The sequence below is a fragment of the Bos grunniens genome, chromosome 24 (assembly GCF_055505025.1).
Source record: "Bos grunniens cultivar Pamir isolate PY7600 chromosome 24, Bosgru_T2T1.0, whole genome shotgun sequence".
Taxonomy (NCBI): domain Eukaryota; kingdom Metazoa; phylum Chordata; class Mammalia; order Artiodactyla; family Bovidae; genus Bos; species Bos grunniens.
This window is the reverse complement of record NC_141188.1, coordinates 57,556,973-57,580,952: the sequence shown is the minus strand read 5'-3', so window position 1 is coordinate 57,580,952 and position 23,980 is coordinate 57,556,973. Positions and strand designations below refer to the sequence as shown.

At 41.7% G+C, this 23,980-nt stretch overlaps 1 protein-coding gene and 1 long non-coding RNA gene across 4 annotated transcripts in view; one reads left to right on the top strand and one right to left on the bottom strand.

Annotated features, from left to right (window-relative positions):
* Positions 1-741: 741 nt before the first annotated feature.
* Positions 742-17,264, bottom strand: LOC147346332 (uncharacterized). Its single transcript, XR_015153558.1, has 3 exons — positions 17,182-17,264; positions 4,974-5,101; positions 742-1,893 (listed from the first exon to the last, which is right to left on the bottom strand). It is a non-coding gene; the product is annotated as an uncharacterized LOC147346332 (long non-coding RNA).
* The window catches only part of TXNL1 (thioredoxin like 1), a 43,071-nt gene continuing 35,600 nt past the window's right edge, over positions 16,510-23,980 (top strand). For all 3 annotated transcript variants that reach the window (XM_086372453.1, XM_086372452.1, XM_086372451.1), the window contains exon 1: positions 16,510-16,760. In XM_086372453.1, the coding sequence (XP_086228579.1) occupies positions 16,663-16,760 (98 nt within the window). In that variant the 5' untranslated portion in view covers positions 16,510-16,662. The remainder of the gene's footprint in view (positions 16,761-23,980) is intronic.

Below are 23,980 nucleotides of genomic sequence, written 5' to 3'. Positions count from 1 at the left end.
AAGGGGAAAAAAGTAAATGTCTCATCTTCATCTCCAAGGGATATTGTATCAACTTGCTGCTTGTTGTAGTTACTGTAAAAGGAAAGGTTTACTCTTCTCCGGAAAACAAACAGTAAAAGCCATTAATATTTAAGAGAAAAGGTCATAAAATTATAAATTTTATTTATCAGGTCATTCAGCCCCATGCAATTAATTCTTGTTGATTTAGATTGTTTTGTTAGTAGTTTTACAAAGCCATGAGGTTTTCCATTTGAGTTTTGGTATTTCTTACTCAGTTCAGTAGTATGATCTCACAGTTACCAGAAACCAGGCTTCCTGGTGGCTGGCTCAGTGGTAAAGAATCCATCTGCCAACACAGGAGACATGGGTTTGATCCCAGATCTGGTCCATGCTGCGGAGCAATTAAGCCCATGCGCCACAATACTGAGCCTGTGCTCTGGTGCCTGGGAGCTGCAAGTACTGAAGCCCACATGCTCTAGAGCCTGTTCTTCACAAGAAGAGAAGCCCCCGCAACACGAAGCCCGTGCACCCCAGTCAAGAGTAGCCCCCGCTTGCCGCAGCTAGAGAAAAGCCCACGCAGCAGTGAAGACTCAGCACAGCCAAAAAAAAAAAAAAAAGAAAGTTATCAGATGCCTATATTGTCAAAAAGTCCTTTTTATGAATCTTTCTGAAGGTCTTCAGTTTTGTTAAAGCATCAGAGCAAACTAATAACTGTCTACATAAACGACAAAAGACTGAAAATGGGATGGTTAAAGATCTAATTACAACTGACAAGGAAATTTGGTTATGTCTGTGACACACAGTATATTGAGACAAGAATTAGATTTATGATTGATAATATACTAGGATATATCCAAAGTTTAGTAATTTTATATTAGTAACATATACCCACACGATAAAACCTTCTTAGGTTAAAACCTAAGAAGGTTTATCATCAGTGACAATGTTTCCCATGTAGTTTAAAATACTACATAAGCCTCATTAGTTTAGTATCTCTCTTTGAGATGTTTCAGAAGCCCTCTGAAGCATCCCAAAGTTTGCTAGAGATCAAAAGAAATTCATTTAGGGGACTTCCCTGGTGGTCCAGTGGCTGGAGGCCTGAGTTCAATCCCTGGTCGGGGAACTGGATTCCATATGCCACAACTAGGAGTTCTCATGCTGCAACTGAAGATCCCGAGTGCCGATTGAGAAAGTACACGCAACCTGAAAGTTGAGACTTCAGTCTTATTCCAGGGAAATTTTTACAACTAAAGTCCAGGAGACAGTATCTCAAGTAACCCTGAGAGAACTGCTCCGAGGAGGTGAGGAGAGGACCAGGTTACACAGAGGTTTTGCAACAAAGGGCAGGTAGTCTGAACATCAAAACATCGCTCTGTTGAGTCTGTGTGCTGCAGCCTCCGAGGCCCACACAGCCTAGAGCCCAGCTCTGCAGTGGGAAGCCCGTGCTCCACAGCGAAGAGAAGCCCCACTCACCACAACTAGGCAAAGCGTGCGCAGAGCAACAAAGACCCAGCGCGACCAAAAATAAACAAGTAAATGCTTTTTAAAAGATGGTTATGAATTAAAGAAAACCAGATATCTCAAATCAAGCAATTTAGCACTTTTCTGTGTATGGAAAGATGCAAAAGTCTAGGCTTACTGAAATCATTTCTTTGATTGCACCTCGGGTCTCTGGCCAGGATCCTGCATCTTTCGCCTTCTGGGCTTCCTTTCCTCAAGGCTCACCATAGGGAGTGGCTGTAGTTGATGGCTGCTAGATCACAGGTGTTCTTCTCCTTGCTGAGTTCTCTGAGGGCTCACCAGCTCACAGTGGAGGGCTGCAGTCACTGATGATGGTGACATCCTTGTTTACAGATGTGGCAGGAAATATTCCATTTCTCGTGTAGCTGGGACCTGGCGCAGCCCAGTAAATAGATGGATGAAAGTGTATATTTTTTTAAAATTTCATTTAGAACTTGATTGGGGAAGCTTGTCAAAGATATCAAAAATGTTTTAAAACACTTGGTCAGGTAGAATCATAGGTCACTGTGAAACAATACTTACTCAGTTAACCAGAGTGACAATAGAAGATTTTAAAGGCAAAATACAGAAAGTTACATGTGTGCGTGCATGCTCAGTCGTGTCTGACTCTTGCGACCCAGTGAACTGTAGCCTACCAGGCTCCTCTGTCCATGGGACTCCCCACGCAAGAGTACTGGAGTGGGTTTCCATTTCCTTTTCCAGGTTATCGTCCCAACCCAGAGATCGAACCCATGTCTCCTGCATTGGCAGGCGGATTCTTTATCACTGGGCCACCAGAGAAGCCCTTACGGAAAGTTAACAGACCACTTAAAAGGAAAGAAAATTTTTCCTGTTATCAAAAAGCAGATCAATACGTCAAAAAAATTTCCTCATAGCAAAGAAAGAAAATAAATTTCTAGTTTTGCACCACCTTATCTTTAATATTAAAATTTATTTTCATAATTAAATTTATTCTCTTAGATAATCCTGATCCCACATAGAATTCCTTTTTAAAGATTCCTTTTTTTCTCACAAATCTTTTATATCCTTATTTGTCTGTCCCTTTCCTCCCCAGTTAGAAATAATCAGATTTAAGATAAAAATCACTTTCTTTTCCTTTAATGAAATGCATTTCCAATCTTTATATTTTTCCTTTCCTCTGAAGATGTTTTCTTTCTTTAATTAAATTGATTACATATAATAGAGTTCTTAAGCTTTAAAAACCTTCCTTTGTAGTGAAAATTAAGAAGTAAGCAATTATGAATTCTTTTCACATTAGCACTCTATAAATAGGCAAACTTACAAATACTATTTGTGATTTCTAAAAATGTTGTATAGAAAATTTATCCATGCATCCCCATAATAGTCCTGAATGTCTTTAGTTTCTCTGTAAAAGGAAGCCTACGTTCAGTAATTAATGTTTCAGTATCTTTTTTACTTGACAATCATCTATATATTTAATAAATTTCTATCATTTAACTTAACTTAGCAAAACTTTAAAGTTTCAAGTTGCTCAGTTACCATTTGTAAGCAGACATACAGTTGACTGAAGAAAAAAGGCAATCTAAAAGTTTCAGTTAAATTTTATTTGGGGACCTTATTGAAGACTATAACCCAGGGGAAAACCTCTCCAATAACTGAAAAACTGCTCCAAAGAAGTAAGGGAGGAGCCAGGATATATAAGAGTTTTTTGCTTGGCAGGGAAAAAGAACAGTAGTCAAACATCCCAAAATGCCTGCTAATCACACAAACAGGCACCAGGAGTTCATGGTTCTAGTGCTTGTCTATCTATAGGAAGACGCGGGAAGCTGGGCTCACTGAAATCATTCCCTAGATACACACCTTAACTACTGAGGGCCAGTATCCAAAGCAAATACTGCTTCTTGTCTTCCTCTATCCTGAATTCCCCTCAAGGTGCACCATTTGGGGTGGTGGATATGAGGGGGCTATAGGGGCTGATGACTTGACCCTTGTTTACTGCAATGGCAGGCGACATAATTTACTTATTAGAATGGCAGACAACATTCCCTGTGCCCACCACCATAAAACAGAAAGAGTTCCCCTAACAGCTCTTACCTTATTTATATTTATTTACTTGTTCCCAACAATTATGTTTAGATTATGCATGAGACATTAGACCAAGTTAGCCATCATCCCAAGCTATTCTTCTTGCTAATAAATTTCATAACAGAGATAATATTTGATAACTTTTTAGTAAACCTAGGTTCAATAAAAGACATGTCTGTATTAAACCAATAAACTTTAATACTGTATATAAATTTAATATTGAATATCTCCCAGATCATGTAAACTTGAAATTCATTTGGGTTAGTTATTGTAACATTTATAAATATTTAATTTATGAGGACTTACTTTTAAGTGAATTAAATAGAGCTCTTTAACAAATTGATTTGATAATACCATCTGGAGGTAGAGACATATATCTATAATGTACACACAGACAGATAAACAGATACAACCAGAGATCTCACAGCTTCATTTTAAAACTCAGTCAAGAAACATGTATTACAATATAAAACTTACTAGTTTATAAAAAAAAGTGGAATAAGTTCAGTTTATCCACTCAAATGGCTAAGGATTTTTACTATTTGCAGAAAAGAGTTTTGAAATTTGTATTCACAAGAGTCAGACAAGATAGTGACTGAGCAATTCATCTTTGACAGAATCTGAAGGAGGCTGTGAATCAGACTGTGGGTGAGGGAGCCTTTCTAGCAGTTTGAATTTAAAAAGGTCTCTTCTCTCTCCGTTTTAAAAATACATTCTTTTTTAAATTTTTTAAATTTATTCTTGGCTGTGCTGGGTCTTCGTTGCTACACCAGCTTTTCTCTAGTGTGGCAAGCGGGGGCTACTCACTGCAGCAGCTCCTCTTGTCTCCGAGCACGGACTCCAGGCCCCACGGTTTTGGTGCTCGGGCTTAGTCGCTCCACGGCATGTGGAATCTTCCTGGATCAGGGATTGAACCCATGTCCCCTGCACTGGCAGGCAGGTTCTTAACCACTGAACCACTAGGGAAGTCCCAGACAAGCAAGTTTCTTTAATAGATGAGTGTCACAAGGGCCCGCTGTGCTATGGGAGGACTTGCCTCTACCACTCCCACAAGTTTCTCGGTTGCCTGAGAGAGCCGTAAACCGGCCAGGGGGAATTCTGCCCCTATCTTCAGAACTGAAAGCTCACCTATGGCATGTTAACTTTTATTCCAACAAACTCTATGAAAGCAACCCATTCAAGGAAAAGAACAGGACCGTCTCCTACCTAATCACCCAGTCCAAACCTCGCCAGTGTCTTTCAACTGAGCGGTCTTCCCAGCATCTTTCAACTTAGAATTCAAGGTACTTCCTTCCTGAATTACCTTAAGTCCAGGGAAACTCTACTAGTGTGGAGTCTATACACCACATAATAAAAATCAGGATCAATCATCTAAGACAGAAGTTTCCAGACTAGGAGAAACTTACCGTATCATCTGGGCTTATTTAGGAGATGGACAGGGACAAGGGGCCTGGCTGGTAGCAAGTGTTTGGATCCGTGCAGAGTTTAGGCAAAGGAGAGCAGTCAGCTGTGGGACACTCCATGGTCACCAAAACTGTTGACCGGAAGGAAAACAATGTAGAAGTTGTGAGTTGAGTTTTATTCACGGACCTTACTGGGAACTATAGTCCAGGAAACAGCATGTAAGTAACTCTGAGGGCACTGCTGCAAAGAAGTAGGGATGCAGGGAAGGAGCCTATGTGAATTTTTTGGCTCGGAAATACTTGCAGTTAAACATATATCTTGGTAAAAACATTACTGCTAATGACAAACACAAACAGAGAATTTCAAATAATTATTTTAGTGCTTTTCTATGCAAGAATCTGGCATCACTGAATTTCTTTCTTAAATATGCATTTAACTGCTTTGGGGCCATATATTCAAAACAAGAAGACTTCATCCTATTCTTCATCCTGAATTCCCCTCAGTGCACACTGTGGGCAGCTGCAGTGAGTTGCAACTTAACCCTTTTTAGAACTGAGTAATGAGGGAGACTCTTTGTTCTTTTTCTTTACAGCTGCTGTGGCAAACTTCTCCCTCTCCTCCTCCCATCTTAGACACTCTCTTCCCACAGACACGTTACAGATCCATCAGCATCCTACATGGCATACCCCGTTTCCTTCACTGGGCCATTCAGCATCCTTTAGGTCTCAGGTGTTGTTTCTGAGATGCTGTTTCTGTTGATTTGTAGAGACCAGCTCTGCTTCGACCATAATGAGAAAAACTAAATCATAATGATGACCTAGAAAGTCAATAGAACACTTGAAAATCAATAATTCTGAAATTGTCTTATACTGCAAACTGGACTTCTATGATTTTTTTCTACTTTGACTAATGGCCTGGCAATCACATTGGAGAAGAGGGAAGAGCAGAAAAATGATGTTAAACAGAAGAAATTAATTCCTTGGCTAGCTGGGTTAAATACACTTACTCTCTGTTGTGACGATGAATACATTTAAGCCGTTAAGTCCATAATCCCCTTTACACTCTGTAAGGACTTTTTGGAAATAAAGGAAGGACAGAGTGTTACCAAAGGATAATGTTAGGTTGTGTGAAAGCTTCTTTGCTTTGTAAAGAAAATCTGTAAGTTATATTTCCTAGACAAAGTTGACCCTTTTATTCAGCAAACATTAATTGTACACTTACTGTGTTTCAGATAATATTAATATTACTTGAAATATTAATAGAAAGGTTAATTGGAACATTAATGAGAAACTTTCCAACTTTTAACATTCTGGCCCCTCTCCAACCAGTTTACAAAATTTATTGCCAATATCTGTATATGTGTGTAATCTCCTAACCCACAGGACTAAAATAAATTTTCAGATATTGAGTTCAGAAAAATTCACTTTTATGCACACACATATATATATTACACATATAATCTTTCTGTAAATTAAGATTTTTATCTTCAGCATTCTAATACTTTCAATATTATATAACTATATGTGCTGACCTCAGTCTTGTCTAACTCTGTGATCCCATGGACTGTAACCTGCCAGGGTCCTTCATCCATGGAATTTTCCAGGCAAGAATAATGGAGTGGGTTTCCATCTCCTCCTGTAGGGGATATTCCCAACCCAGGGATCAAACCCAAGTCTCTTGCTTTGGCAGGCAAATTCTTTACCACGGAGCCAACTGGGAAACCCCCAATATTATACCCTAATCCTAACCATTTTCCACAGGACTGGAAAAGGTCAGTTTTCATTCCAATCCCAAAGAAAGGCAATGCCAAAGAATGCTCAAACTACTGCACAACTGCACTCATCTCACACGCTAGTAAAGTAATGCTCAAAATTCTCCAAGCCAGGCTTCAAAAATACGCTAACCATGAACTTCCAGATGTTCAAGCTGGTTTTAGAAAAGGCAGAGGAACCAAAGATCAAATTGCCGACATCCACTGGATCATCGAAAAAGCAAGACAGTTCCAGAAAAACATCTATTTCTGATTTTTTGGCTATGCCAAAGCCTTTGTGTGGCACAACAAACTGTGGAAAATTCTGAAAGAGATGGGAATACCAGACCACCTGACCTGCCTCTTGAGAAACCTGTACGCAGGTCAGGAAGCAACAGTTAGAACTGGACATGGAACAGACTGGTTCCAAATAGGAAAAGGAGTACATCAAGGCTGTATGTTGTCACCCTGCTTATTTAACTTTTATGCAGAGTACATCCTGAGAAACGCTGGGCTGGAAGAAACACAAGCTGGAATCAAGATTGCCAGGAGAAATATCAATAACCTCAGATATGCAGATGACACCACCCTTATGGCAGAAAGTGAAGAGGAACTAAAAGCCTCTTGATGAAGGTGAAAGAGGAGAGTGAAAAAGTTGGCTTAAAGCTCAACATTCAGAAAACTAAGATCATGGCATCTGGGCCCATCACTTCATGGCAAATAGATGGGGAAACAGTGGAAACAGTGTCAGACTTTATTTCTGGGGGCTCCAAAACCACTGCCAATGGTGATTGCAGCCATGAAATTAAAAGACGCTTACTCCTTGAAAGAAAGCTACGACCAACCTAGATAGCATATTGAAAAGCAGAGACATTACTTTGCCAACAAAGGTCCATCTAGTCAAGGCTATGGTTTTTCCAGTGGTCATGTATGGATATGAGAGTTGGACTGTGAAGAAAGCTGAGCGCCGAAGAATTGATGCTTTTGAACTGTGTTGAGAGTCCTTTGGACTGCAAGGAGATCCAACCAGTCCATCCTAAAGGAGATCAGTCCTGAGTGTTCATTGGAAGAACTGATACTGAAGCTGAAACTCCAATATTTTGGCCATCTGATGTGAAGAGCTGACTCACTTGAAAAGAGCCTGATGCTGGGAAACATTGAAGGTGGGAGGAGAAGGGGACAACAGAGGATGAGATATTTGGATGGCATCATCAACTCAATGGACATGAGTTTCGGTAAACTCTGGGAGTTGATGATGGACAGGGAGGCCTGCTGTGCTGCAGTCCATGGGGTTGCAAAGAATCAGATACAACTGAGCGACTGAACGGAACTGAATCCTAACCATAACTCTTGAGGAATTATATAAAAATCTTGCTGTTGCTGCTAAATTGCTTCAGTTGTGTCTGACTGTGTGTGACCCCTTAGATGGCAGCCCACCAGGCTCTCCCATCCCTGGGTTTCTCCAGGCAAGAACACTGGAGTGGGTTGCCACTTACTTCTTCAATGCATGAAAGTGAAAGTGAAGTTGCTCAGTCGTGTCCAACTCTTCATGACCCCATGGACTGCAGCCTACCAGGCTCCTCCCTCCATGGGATTTTCCAGGCAAGGATACTGGAGTGGGTTGCCATTGCTTTCTCCATAAAAATCTTGAAAGACTTAAATAATAAAATTTTTTGCTGCAATATATAGTTATTGAACCTTAACTGAAAAGCAAAGTGAGGAAGCAGGAATTTGGCAGATTTAATTTCTACAGAAGGCAGTCTCTGCTTCCCACCAAGACTCACAAAATACAGAATTCCCTAAAAAGTGTTTGGATGATGGGCAACTAAATTGAATGACACATGTCCATCAAGATATATGGCTACAATATAGTGGAATGTGAGAAATACACACCATGAGGAGTAGTGGAGAAAGAGATGAATTACTTCTGGGTTGGGGTTATGCTGGATAATCACATTTGATTTTATGGAGATCTACAAAAATGGGCAGGATTTAGACTAAGAAAAACTTGGAAAGGAAAACAACTTTGTTGCTGGTACCGAAATGTAAGACATGACTATATATATAATAAACAAGAAGCTTAATTCAGAGGACATAGAGTAGACATACATAACGAGAAACTATGATATAAGGACTCAGTTATTTCTGGCCCACGAGGGACTCCTTCAACAGGCAGTCTTTGTTGAAAGACTCTCTCTTTGTTGAAAGCACTCTCTCTTAGCTTGATGTAGTCTTTATGAGACTGGGCCTAGACCCAGTAATAGAAAAATAACTTGGGGAAAAGTCAAGTAAATTCAGATAACAGGAAGCCTTGACTGTCCTGAGAAGCTTTATGGACTTTATTCTATTGTTTTTTCACCACACTGCAGAGCTTGTGGGATTTTAGTTCCTTGACCAGGGATCAAACCCAGACCTCCTGCAATAGAAGACTGGAGTCTTAACCACTGGACCACCAAGGAATTCCTTGGACTTTATTCTAAAGGCAACAAAAAGCCACTGGATTTTTAAATATTTTTATGTATTTAACTGCACTGGATCTTTGCTGTGGCACAGGAGACGCTTAATCTTCCTTGCAGTATGCAAGATCTTTTAGCTGTGGCACGTGGGATCTAGTTCCCTGACCAAGGATTGAACCCATGCCCTCTGCACTGGAAGTACAGAGTCTTACCTGATGGACCACCAGAGAAGTCCATCATGGAAAATTTTTGACCAATACACTATGACAGTTGTTTTTCTTTTTGTATTAAAAATTACTGTAGATTTAGTGGCTTAAAATGACATGCATTTATTGCCTCACAGTTTCCATGGGAATGGTGTTTAAGCACAGATGAACTGGGTCCTCTGCTCATGATCTCACAGGACTGCTACTAAGGTGTCAGACAGACTGCATTCTCATCTGAAGGCTTGACTAGGAAGGAATCTGATTCCAAGCCCACTCAGGCTCATCCATTTCCCTGTGGCTAGGGCTTCCCAGGTGGCACAGTGGTAAAGAATCCATCTGCCAATGCAGGAGACTCAGGAGATGTGGATTTGAGCCCTGGTTCAGGAAGATCCCCTGGAGGAGGAAATGGAAACCCACTCCAGTATTCTTGCCTGGAGAACTCCATGAACAGAGGAGCCTGGCGGGTTGTAGTCCATGGGATTGCAAAGTCAGACACAACTGAGCGATTGCGCTCAGCACTCACATGGCTAAGAATCCCGTTCCTCAGGTCCTACAGACAGTTCCCTGCTGCCTAGACTGTCTCCCAGCATGGCAGCCTACCTCTTCGAAGTCAGTAAAGAGCATCTCCCTACTGAGCACAAGAAAGATGGGGTCATGTACCTGTAGGTACAGATGATGCAGACAGTAACCTGTCATAACCTGTCTGTATCGGGGAGGCACAGTCCATCGCCTTTGCCCTATTCTATTCGTTTAGAAGCAAGTCACAGGTCTCATGTGCACGCAGAGAGAGGATTATGCAGGGCATGAGTCACTGGGCAGTCACTGTGGGGTGCTTCAGCCACAAATATTAATGTAGCAGCAATACATCATGTGAACTGGATGGGAAAGAAAGACAATGAAACGAGGAAGGTGTCATTGTTGTTGATGTTTTAACCAAAAATACACAGTTGTGACTGGAATTATATACATGGAACCCATGGGGTAAGGGTCAGGAACTTCAACATGCTACATTTTATTGCTTATAGGTATCAAAACAAAAAACTCAAGTATCATTCTGTCTTTAGAATTTAGTAGCTATTCCCCTACAGCACACCAAAACTTCCTGGACTTCCTAAGTTCCAGGTTCTCCAAAAAGCAACAAGATCTGTTCCTCCAAACTAATGATTTTCGGAAGAGAGAGAGAGATGGTCAAGCGCTGCCCAGCGGTCTAGCGTTGTCCTCATTCCAACTATCATTTTCAAACTGTTTCATGCGTGCTGTTCTTTCCTTCCTCATCTAGTTGTAAATCTGTGGTTTGGTGTTCCCCACAGTGCCTAGCACTTTGCTAATTCTGTCCTTTCCTTAATGGACCCACTGGCCTAAAAGTCACATCACGTTTGGGTCTTCACGTGGGCACTTAGATAACTCACTCATCATCCTGTCGCAGCTTAGTGGGTTAAGTGTTCTTTGCATGGTTTTGTGTAATTGTAAAACCCTTTAAGAGTTTCCCTTTGTACTTTCTCACATGACATGAAAATCAACTGGGGAGACTTCTCTTTTTTTTTCCATCTCATGACTTCCACTGAATCTAGCCACTTCTTTCCAATAACTGGATGTCTTTTTCCAGAAACATCTCTATGTGCTCCCGACCCATGCCTTCTGAACTGGAAGGAGGGAAGGTGATGAGATTTGGGGGTGTTCAGGCTCCTCTCAACTGAGGATTTCAGGGCCCCTCATTGAGATCATCAAGGGGAAACTAGGATCTGAGGGGGAAAGCAGTGGATGCCACGTAGAGCTCTGTCACCAGCTGCAGCAACAGGGGCTGAGGTTCGCCCTGCCAGCCTCCCACTTCTGTTTCCTGTCAGGATTAGGGGCCCATCAGAGCCCAGGAAGGGTTGCTCCTCAAACCTGTGTGATTAAGAGGATCTGTGTGCTACAAATAGTGTCAGATTCCCTTTCGAGAAAAACCCACTTCCCAGCCCCATGGAGAATGGTCTGCTCACTGCTTGTGCTATTAGCTTTGCCAGGGTCTCCTCAGCTTTCCACCCGAGCTCACCTATCTATCCCTGGGGCAGCTCCTGGTGAATGCTTGAGCAAGCTGAAGTTAGTCAACAGCACACTCTTCTTGGGGAGTCCCCTGATCAATGACTAGCAAGAAGAGGTACCCACTAGTCCCACTGCACCATCTTCCTTTCCCTCTTCCTCCTCCTTCTGCTTCTACAACTTTTCTCTTCACTTGAATGTTTTCTGATAAAAAAAAGTTGGAAAAAAGAATTAAAGACTAAATAAAGTTTTGTGCTGTTTTATTTTCTTGGCTGCACCACAAGACATGTGGGATCTTAGTTCCCTGACCAGAGATCAAACCCTCTTGTTGGAAGCACAAAATTGTAACCACTGAAATCCCTAAATAAAGTTGCAGTAGAAGATAAAAAACAGACACATCGAGCAATGCAATGTATATATCTGATTTTGATACTAATTCAAATAAGTTATAAACTAGGAGAAAAATGGGAAATTTTAACACTGAGTGGATATTTGATGACAGTAAGGAAGAATTGTTAACGCTTTAGGTGTGACAATGGTGTTTTGGTTATAAGTTTTAAAGGAAGCCTTGTCTTCTAGATGTGCAGGCTGAAATATTTGCAGGTAAAATCATACGATGCCTAGCATTGATCCCTACTTCTTTCTGATTCTAATATTCTGAATTTTGGTGAGAAATGTTTTTTTTAACCTTAAACAACCACTTCCTTATTATATGAAAGCCACTAACATATGTTTTGTTTTTATTGAATGTCTTCAGCGCTTGGTTCTCAGGTGTACTCACAGTATGTAGGTACTGCTGCTCAAGAATGGACTAACTGAGGAGGATGCATATGTTTAGGGGTGTGTGTGTGTGTGTGTTTGAGGACATGCCAGAGAAAAGGCTTTGAATACAGTGAAAACCTTAATTTCTTCTCTATTTGTATATTCTAGCAGGACAATATCTACTACACTACCACAGGAATTATAACTCTCTTTATAAGTAACTAAGTGAAAACATAGTTATGTGTACTTCTGTTTAATTTTTCAGTTCCAACGACTTACCAACACCAGCATACTCTTTCTAAACATTAAAATGTGGATTTTTCATTTCAGAGGCTGAGTTGATGGAAATATTTGTCTAACTATCTGGCTTTCTTAATAGCAACTCTAGATAGCTTAATGACTTCTGAACCTCAGATATAAGTTTCAGAAGAAAAAACTACTTTGTGTTTCTGGGAAACACCCAAAACTGACTCAGAATTGTCAGCAAGTTTCTCCAGTGTGTTCACGGAGGAGCAGATTTACGACAGTGACAGATCACTGAACGACATCCTGGGAAACTCTCTCCTCCAAGACAACACCTGATTTCCAACACTAAAGAATTCAGTGGGACAAGTTGTCTATCTGGTCAATAGAAGGATTTGCTGTCTAAGGGGAGATCACACCCCTTAGACTAAAAAGATATTGCACCACCTAGGGACAACTATGGGAAATGTTTTCAGTTTTCAAATTCAATGGCTTCCAACCAGAAAGGGTTTAGAAATTATGAAGCAGGATTTCCTTTCTAGTTAATCATTATACTATATAAATTACATAATTTGTCCTCAAAAATTTAAAAATAAAGCAAAGTTTCTCACTTGCAATTATTTTTTTTAAAAGTTACCCAGTCAATAAGCTCTGTTTTTTTCAGTTCTCTACTGGTACAAGCTAACGATGAACTATTAAGCAAGAGTATGTAGAATATTGAGGTAGGTGTAATTTTTATAAGTTAATGAGGATTTTATATAGTTTATCTGATTCATCAATAATTTTGTATCCCTGGATTTCTGCTAATAAAAATTCAGTTATTTAAAGAGGTATATCTCAGAGGAATTTATGGGAATTTTTTTTTTGTAGAATAAAAGTTCTTCCTCATTAAATTCTTACCCCTGCTTTTCGAAAACTGGCTTTACAAAAGGATTAAACTTAAAGGTAAATGAAGATCAGAGATGGTACAGTTATTGCATAATGCCTGCCCAACAAACATTCAAATGTGTATTAAACTGCAAAACTGTACCTATCTTTTATACCAGAATGCTTTGAAATGATTAGAATCAAATTGAAGATCACCTCAGAAATGGTGGATGGTGGATCAAAGAACTATACATAAGAGCTAAAATGATAAAATTCTTAATGAGAATATAAGGAATCTTTATCATGCAGGATTTGCAAAGATTTCTTGTATATGCCACCAAAAGCACAGATAACGAAAGAAATAATAGGCAAATTAAAGTTTATCAAAATTAAAGACTGTTGTCATCAAAGAACACTATCAAGAAAGTGAAAAGACAACATATAAGATGGGAGAAAACATTTGCAAATCATATATATGACAGGGATTAGTAGCCGCAATATATACATATATCCTACAATCCCCCCAAAAATCAATTCAAAAATGAGCAAAGTAACTACATAGATAGTTCTCCCCCAAAGAAAACAAATGACCACAAAGCCCATGCAAAGATGCTCAACGCCTTGTCTTTAGGGAAACTCACATCAAAACTACAATGAGACACCACTTCACAGTCATTAGGATGGCCGTCCACTGCCCCTCCCCCAAAAAGGAAAAGAAAAGTGCCGGCAAGGATGTGGGAAAACCGGAACTCTTAAGCATTGCCCCTGGGAATGTAACATGGTGCCGCTTGGCAGTGCCTTAAAAAGTTTAACCTAGAACTGCCACGCTGAGTGCTCAGGTGCTCAGTCAGGTCCAACTCTCTGTGATCCCACGGACAGTAGCCCACCAGGCTGCTCTGTTCATGGAATTTTTCAGGCAAGAATACTGGAGTGGGTTGCTATGTCCTACGTCAGGGCATCTTCCCGATCTATGGATAGAACCCGCATCTCTTGCGTCTCCTGAATTGGCAGGCAGGTTCTTTACCACCTTGCCACCTGGGAAGCCCAAGAATTACCATATGATCTAACAATTCTACTACCCAAGAGCAGTATCATAGAAAAGGAAAGCAGTGGATTTAGGGACTTGTAGTGCTTACTCAAATGATCAGTGAAGGGAAATCCCAGATGACAGCCATGTAGTAGGTAATATAAGGCAATCAATCTAGACTAAACATGAGGATAAAAGGCTCCAGGAAGGAGATAACCAAAAAAAAAAAAAAAACTGAGAGACAAAATACAATGGGCTCTGGGACAACATAGTTTTGAACTGCTAGGGCCCACTTATATGCAGAGTTCTTTCACTAAATCTGTACTATGATTGTCTGAATCCACAGACTCAGAACTGTGCATATGAAGGGCTGACTGTAAGTTTTACTCAGATTTTCCATTGCAGGGAGGGTTGGCGCCCCTTACCCTGACAGTGCTCAAGGTTTAATTATAGAATGTTCAGTATGCTGGAAAGTTTAAAACACCACCACAATAAAGATAAATGGTGTGAGGATATAAGGCAATTAGAAATTATCAGGGAGGGAATTCCCTGATGGTCCAGTGGGTAGGACTAGGTGCTTTCACTGCCAGGACCTGGCTTTAATCCCTGGTTGGGGAACTAAGATCCCACAAGCCATGTGGCATGGCCAAAAAAAGAAAAAGAAATACCAGGGAAAACAAAATGTGTAATAGAAAGTCCCAAATATCACATCATCAGCGCACACACACACACACACACACACACACACACACAGATACTAACAGGTAACATCAAACAAAACATAACTGTCGTCTGGATCAGCTGTCTGCAGAGGGCTGACTCTGGTCACAGGCACTGCCAAATGCAGTTCTGAGGTGGGGACTCCCAGAAACCTTAGCCTCTAATAGTGGCATCTCCCATCACCATGTAAGGAAGGGATAGGGGTAGTTTGAGAGCGGAAAGTCACTTAGTCGTGTCCGTCGTGTCCGACTCTTAGTGACCCCATGGACTATATAGTTCATGGAATTCTCTGGGCCAGAATACTGGAGTGGGTTCACATTTCCTTCTCCAGGGGATCTTCCCAACCTAGGGATCGAACCTGGGTCTGCCACATTGCAGGCAGATTCTTTACCATCTGAGCCACCAGGGAAGCCCATCCTAAAGGAGTGAGTGAAAGTCGCTCAGTCGTCTCCGACTCTGCGATCCCGTGGACTGTAGCCTACCAGGCTCGCCTCTGTCCAGGAAGTCAACCCTAAATATTCATTGAAAGGGTTGATGCTGAGGCTGAAGTTCCAACACTCCGGTCACCTGATGCCAAGAGCTGACTCACTGGTCAAGACTCTAATGCTGGGAAAGACTGAGGGCAAAAGAAGCGGGTGGCAGAGGACGACATGGTTAGACAGCATCACTGACTCGGTGGACATGAATTTGCGCAAAATCTGAGACCGCAGAGGACAAGCCTGGTGGGCTACCAAGTCCATGGGGTCGCGAAGACTCAGAAAAGGACTTAGCAACCGAACAACTGAGGCACAAGGTCCATGTTCTCAGGCACAAGTGAAAGGCGCATCATATCTTCTGGAGGACTACCCAGAGTAAGCCCGAGTGTACCGAAAATTCGTTAACACATGTTCCTAAAAGTCCATGCTGGAGACGGTGAGGGACAGGGAGGCCTGGGCGCGCTGCAGACCATGGGGTCGCCACAGTCTTTTATCTAATGCGGCGGTTTGTCCCCAGTGTGAGACAGAACTACACTCTTAGTATTTCCGGAGGGAACCTAAGACCTAAGGCAGCAGCCAAGAACCTCGGCGGGGCGGGGGGTGAAGGTTATTTTCTCACTTTCTCACCCCTCAGTAAAAAACCCAGGAAACTCTCCAGTGGAGGGGAAAAAAAAAAAAAAAAAAAAAACCCAGGTCTCGGCATCGCGAAGAAAGACGTGAACTTGAGGGTCAACGTGCGCCTGCGCAAGCGACCACTCGTCGTCCGCGCCTGCGCCACTCCAGCCAATGAAGGAGCCCTCAGTCGAGGGTGGGGCCACAAGTCGCGCCTTAGGATTGGGCAGCGGGAGCCCAAACGGAAGGAGCGGAAATAACGCCAGCGTGCGCAAGCGCAGGCGGCCCTGCCGCGCGGTGGCTGCCGGGTGCCGCGGGCCGGCCTGTCCCTCGCCTCTCCCCTCCCCCTCGGCCCCGCCCCCTCGGCCGCTCCGCTCCCTGGCGTGACTCGGCACTCAGAGAGCGCCGCGGGAGAAGACGCCGCGGCCGCCGCCTCCTCAGTTCAGGCTTGGGCCTTCCCGCGCCTCCCGCCGCTTCCTCCCCCGGGGCCGCTCCTCCGTCAGGTTTGAAGTCGGCGGCGTCGCGGCCGCCCTGCCCAGGCTCCCCGAGAATGGTGGGCGTGAAGCCGGTCGGGAGTGACCCGGATTTCCAGCCGGAGCTGAGCGGCGCGGGCTCCAGACTCGCCGTGGTCAAGTTCACCATGCGGGGGTAAGGCCGGGCCCGAGCCCGTGGCTGGGGGTGGGGGGCGCCGCGGCCGTCCGCTTCCTCACCTCCCGGCCCCTCCCGCTTTGCCGTCTCCTTCTGCCCCCGGAAGTGTCCGGCCCTGGCCGCGGCCCCAGGGCCCAGGCCGCTGCCGGGTGAGGCCTCAGCCCCTCGGACTGAAGTCCCTGCTCGTGGCCCCGGGGGGCGGCTCCGGCGGGCTCGCAGGCCTGGGCGGCCGCGTCTCCCGGCCCGCGGTCCCCGCCCGCTCCTTTGGACGAGCTCTGCGCTCGCTGGCGGCCCGGCTCTTTTCTTTCTCTGCGGGCGTCTTCCCGCAGCGGACCCTGGCTTTCGTCCGTCCCCTTCTTTCCTGGGGTCCAGCTGTCACTTGTATCTTAGGAACCCCCCCTCCGCCCCAGATTTAACTTACCAAATGGTTTGTCTTCGCCACCTGCAGGTCTGGAAAACGTGAAGGAAGATTTCAGCTATGCAACTAATCCGCCTTGTGCTTAGACCTGAGGCTCAGCTAATGCATTTTAAATTAAGATGTTGGGTCAGGATACTTTTTTTATTTTTGTTAAGGGTTTTGTTAGTCCTTTGGTTAGTAATCTTAGGCCGCCTTGTGTAAGAAGTTGCGTCTAATCAGGGCAATTATAGTAGATATATATATATATTTATATATATACAGTTCAGGTAGACAGGTGTCCACACATCTGGCTTCGACCGAATAGACTCCATTTTTGACTTGGTGATTTAAGAGGAGAGAGAACTTGAAAGGTGTTATCTGGCTTTCGTAAATCTCGACGTAATTCATAGGTTGCAGAGCCGGTGGATCTTCCACGTTGGGTGTGTGGTATGTTTCTGTGTGAGAGTGCCGCGGTGGAAGTGGATATTCAGAACCAAGGTTTCAGCGAGTTTGTGCCTTTACTGACCTCCCCGTGCATATGTCCGTGCCCACCCAAATTGAAGGATTAGAAGTTCTGCTTGACACCTTGACCGTCCTGGTGGTTGTTTACACTATAACTTGGAGAAATCTCCTACACGTATCACTGTTTCACATAACACATTTTATTGTCCAAGATCCCCTGAAGGAGGAAATGACACCCGCCCCAGTGTCCTTGCCGGGGAAATCCCATGGACAGAGGAGCCTGGCAGGCAGGCTACCCATGGAGTAGCAAAAGAGTCGGGCACGAATTAGCGGCTAAACAACAACAAACTACATAAACGTAAGGCGGGTGTTTTGACTCTCAGAGCAAAAAGTGCTTCAAACCTGTTGAACATGATTCAATAAATGTTCACTATCTAAACGGTAGCATTAGGATTAGATTCATTTTAGGGAATGGAGGGAAGCAGATAGAGATGAAAACAAGAGTTATTTTGGGATTAATCTCTTATGGAATCGGAAAGGGGCAGTGCATTAGATTTTAAAGCGTGTCTTCCCGGTTTTGTTGGTTTTATAGTGACAGTATTCTTAATATGAGGAAATACCTAGACATTTGTTAAGTCCTAGGCCAAAATTGGGGAAAGGAAGAGGTGATTTTAACAAAAGATCTCATTTTTAGTTCAGTTTTCTAATTCTAGTCATTGGGAGGTTTTATACTTTGGAGCCTTTATGATAAACTCTCTTTTTCTCTTACATAGCAGGAGGAGACATGACAGAATTATACATAATTTATTTGACGTGAGAAAAGTTACTGTCATCCCAACTTTAGGCCAAGAACATAGTTTTCTAAAGCACCTATTTCTTAATTTCCTTTCCATTTCTGTTTTAAGCCATATTCCTTATTCTCAATTTCCATGCTTTATCCATCCTATTAATTTTACTGTGCAGATTGTTGCTCTTCTGTTTAAGAATTTCTGTGTCTCTCCAATATTATTTTTCATTTGTTTTTTAATTGTTATATGTAACATAAATTTGCCACTTAGCCTTTTTAAAATGTACAATTCAGTGGCATTAAGCACACCCACAGTGTTGTACCACCATTACCCCTATCTCCTAGAAATTTTTTCATCATCTCAGAAATTCCCATACCTTCTCTCCAGTGCCCCTAGCCCCTGGTAACCTCTCTTCTATTTTCTGTCTCTATCAATTTGCGTATTCTTGAAACTCATTTAACTAGAAATTTATATATGTCTTTTTGTTTACGGCTTATTTTAGCATGCTCTCAAGGTTCACCGGTGTTATAGCATGTGTCCTATTTTCCTTCCTTTTTCTGTTGTATGTATATACCACGTACTGTTTATTCATCTTTTGATGAATGGTTGATGGACATTTGGATGGTTCCGTCTTTTGGCTATTGTAAATAACACTGCTGTGAACATTAGTGTGCAGGGATCTCTGTTAATCCCTGCTCTCAGTTCTTTTGGGTTATACCTATGAGCAGTATTGCTGGATTATAATGTAATTCTGTGTATGACTTTTTGAGAAACCACCAAAGTATTTTCCACAGTGGCTGCACAGGTTTGCATTTCTACCAGCCCCGCAGGAGAGTTCCAATTTCTCTATGTGTCAACGTTTAAAAATATTTTAATAGCCATCTTAGATGGGTGTGAAGTGGTTTCTGGTGGTTTTGATTAGCATTTCCTTGATAACTGATCATGTTGAGCATCTTTTCACAAACTTACTGTCCGTTTGTCTTCTTTGGAGAAATGTCTGTTGGAGTCCTTTGCCCATTTTGAACTGGGTTATTTGTTTTTTGTTGTTGTTGTGGATTTGTGGGAGTTCTTTATATATTGGAGATCTTAACCCTTTTTCAGATGTATCATTTGCAGATATTTTCTCCCATTGGTTGCCTTTTCAGTTTTTTGACAGTGTCCTTTGACGCACAAGCGGAGTTGGAAAATTGTGCTGAAGTTGTGCTTTTGGTGTCATATCCCAGAAATCATTGCCAAATCCAGTATCATGGATATTCCTCCCTGTGTTTTCATCAAATAATTTTCTAGTTTTAGCTCTTAAGTTTTAGGTGTGTGATGTATTTGTAATTAACTTTTGTATATGGTTTAACTGATACTCTTACTGGGTCCAGCTTCATTCTTTTCCGTGTGGCTCTCCAGCTTTGCCAACACCATTTATTGGAAAAACTGTCTTTAACCCAATGAATGGCACCCTTCTCTAGTATTTTTTTAAGCAATTAAAATAATCATCACATCTTAATACATTTAAGTTAGTCTGTGTAAGGGACTTACTTAAGCACTTGTTGACTCCTGCAGTCCTCAAAATAATCTTTGGTATTATCTCCATTTTATAAACTAAAAGAAAGTTGAGTCACAAAGAGATCTATTTAAGATACCTTGTTTAAGGTCCCCTTGTTGAATGCACTGTTTGGATTGTAAAGTGCTATCCTGTTCTTTCCAGCCTAAGCAGAGGGTGATGCAAATTCACCTCTTTATTGCATGGAGCCTGATATTTTTCAGTAAATGCTGCCTTGAATAAGCTCTGCCTGCAAAACTTTCAATGGAGGACAGTTCAGCTCACATTCTAATATTCATTTACCTACCTGTAAAATGGGAATAATAACATGTAACCCAACTATACTGTTCAGAGGATGGAATTATGTATGTGGATTATATACTGTGATAACTTGTTTTTGTAACTGGTGTCTCCAAACTGATATATCTTAAATATACCCAAATACACTTAAGTGGTCATAAACAGTTGTTATCACTGATTAACACCAAGTTTAAAAGGATGTATGTTTTCTTTCCCATAAAACTCAGCAATGAGTGATTTTTATCATGAATTCATGAGTGTACAACTTTTGTAGATACGTTTACCATATATTCAGTTTTATTCAAGCAGGTTTTACTTTGTAGTTAGGTGTTATTGCTACTGTCTAAGAATGTCTGAGAATAGCTTTCCTAGTGGCTGAGACGGTAAAGAATCTGCCTGCAATGCAGGAGACGCAGGTTTGAACCCTGGGTTGGGAAGATCCCCTGGAGAAGGGAATAACAACCCACTCCAGTATTCTTGCCTGGAGAATCCCCATGGACAGGAGCCTGGTGGGCAGCAGTCCATGGGGTCACAGAGTAGGACACGACTGAGCGACTAATACAACAACAACAAAGAAGAATGTCTGTGTATTAGGATGGTGAGATGCAATGATTGTGGTGGTTTGTCCCAATAATACGCTATATAATAGTACTAATTATGTATTGTGAAATTGCTGTGGACTGAAGGTACTTTACCGTAATACAGGCCCAACGGTCCATATGGACCAAGCAAATAATATTAGGAAGTGATACAGGTGGCAGAAAGATAACTAGGGCTTCCTCAGGCCCTAGAGAATATATAGAGATTTTTTTTTTAATAAACATTTTTATTGAAGTATAGCAGGCATGCAGAGAATGTACACAAACCATTTAGGTGCATAGTTTGGTAAGTTTTCGAAATGATTGCACCTGTTTAACCAATACCCAGTCAGGAATACCTGCATTGCACAATCCCTCACTACCCCCAACCCCCATCCTCCTGCAGGCTCCTCTCACTCTTGAATTCTAACACTATAAAGATGGTATTATGCAGTATATAATCTGTCTGGTTGCCTTTCAAGAGTGTGTAAGTAATTTTAATCTTGGCGGTTAACTTAGAAATAACAACCAAAACAAAGCAAAAAGCACAGTGTGGGCCACTGTTGTGCAGGTTTTGGAATAGCAGTTGAGTTGGGTTTTGTGATCGGATTTCAGCACTGTGCTTCATTGTTCTTGTCTTTAAAATGAGGAATTGTGAAGCCTAAATGAATTTAAAGGTTTTATAAATTACATAACATACGATACACGCTTAGTGAACGCTAGCGATTCTGTGTCCCTAATAGGATCATTTGACCATGCTTGTTCATTAGTAAATATAATACGTCTAGAAACAACCCGTTCTACAGGCATGCCTCCGAGAAAGCAGACTTTTAAAATGCATCTTCAGAAGGCATGTACATTTTCCACACCATATACCAGCTGAGCGTATTTGTACACATTACCGCTTGATGGAGAGAACTGACTACTTTAGCAAGTGGGGAAGAACAGCAAGTTCTTGAAATAGAATCTGTTTGTATTATGACTAAATACAAATCTTATTAAGAAGAACCTAGCTTGTTTTCAAAGAAAACTGATGTTGGATTGGCTTCAGGAGTTAACTGTTCTGGTTGTGGCCCTGCCACTAACTAAAGTGTCTGATCTTGATCAAGTCAGTTAACTTTTCTGGCATCTGGTGGTGGTGGTTTAGTTGCTAAGTTGTGACCGACTCTTTGCGACCCCATGGACTGCAGCCCGCCAGGCTTCTCTGTCCATGGGATTCTCCAGGCAAGATTTCTGGAGTGGGTTGCCATTTCCTTCTCCTTTCTGGCATTTGCCTCTTATCAAATAATTGTGTTCTGCTAGGTCAATTTTAAAGTTTCAGCTTTGTGAGTTTAGTTCTTACACACTGGATGTAACAGGTAAGCTTTCCATCAAAGAGTTCAGAGGTGGAAAAATAACCTTTTTTTTTTTTTCTTTTTTTAAATCTCTGGACTAGATGGTCCCTGGTTTCTTGCAAGTTCAAAGGTACTGAGGTAATCTACTATCTAAGGGCTTCAAATTAAGGGCTTTGCAAAGTCAAAAAAGTACAGTCCTGAAATTTAGGCATGTTTGGGGGCATAATGTTCTAGAGATAGGAAAGGCCCTTGAGGAATCTAGTCCCTTCCTGTTTTCCAGAGAAATCAAATGATTTGTTTGTGAGCTCAGCTAATTTTGGAAGTTTAAGTTTACCTTTAGATGCTAGTGGTAAGCAAGGACCTTATTAAAATAGCAAGTAATTTCACTTGAGTGATTATAATGTGAAAGTATGCTGCTGTATATTTCTGTGCTTCTGTGTTCTGTGACTTATTTTGGTTTTTGACTAAAGACATCATATAAGACGTTCCATCTTACATGACAACTAACTAAATTAAACAGGATCGAGATAAGGTTAAATTTTGAAAGGGAACATTTATTTTCAAGACAGTCATTATTTAGCGGTCTGTTTAGCTTCAGGTTAGCTCATACATGATTGATGAGTGGAGTGATGACGTCCATACAAGGGTGGAGGTTGTGTTAATATTCTAATATTTTTCTTAGGTAGTGAGGGCCAGAAATAGGAATAGAGCCTGTAACAGGAAGCAGAAAAGCCCTCAGCCACAGAGGCAGGCTCCCTTTCAGGATCTGTTTAAGTCTAAATTAATAAAGTTAAACCTGGGCCTCAGCTCCTAGCCCTGGTTCCCCAGCGGAGGTCAGTCTCGTCTTGTCCTTCCTCCTGTCCCCTGCCTGGCTGGCCGCCCTGCTGGCTCCGAGCTTCCCTTGCATCTGATTCTCACAGCACCTGTAATACAGCAGGCACTTCCATTTGATCGTTTTTGTACAATTTAAATGTCTCCTGAGGTAGCCTCTAGGTCTGAGGCTCCTGCCTCAGGTATTTCCTGAGTACCAGTTGCTGTTTTTTTGTAGGAATATGTTTACAAAGTTGCATGGGTTTAAATGACTGACACCAATCTTATTTTTTCCGTAATTTTGGGCACATGCTTCTGCAGAAAGGAGGTTTTTTTCGGGAATGAGAAACTCTGATACTGTGCGTACGCCAGGTGTATTCTGTGACGCAGCGTGATGCTTGCGCTTCTCCTGTGGCCTCTGTTTACATGCAGCAAACACTTAATCGCCTACTGTCAGTTTATTCACTATCGTAAAAGGAAAATAACTATCAGAGAAACCGGAGAATGCAGGAGTATAGGCAGTTCTGAAAGTCTCCCCTAAACTTTCTCTTCCTTTCCAATCCCATTTTTCAGAAGTAGTAGTTTATTGTGTGACACACCTAAGTTGTAAGTATGTGTTTGTATACATATATAACATGTAGATAACGTATATAAAGGCGTGTGTTAAATGTGGTCACAGAGAACATTTTTTTGTGAGACTTAAGTTTTCTTTTGAACAGTACAGTTTATCCTTATCCCCTGGTGTGAATGTGTCATAATTTTTGTTGTTGTTGTTGAAGTATAGTTGATACATAGTATTATATAAGTTACAATGTACCATATGGTAATTCACAGTTTTTAAAGATCACACTCCATTTATAGATATTACAAAATACTGGCTCTGTTTCCTTGTGTTGTACCATATATCATAGCTTATTTTATATATTATAATTTCTAAAAATATTTTTATATTGATTGTCATTTAGATTATTTCTATCTTTAAAAAACTATTTCAGATGTTTCATTGAACTTCTTTAT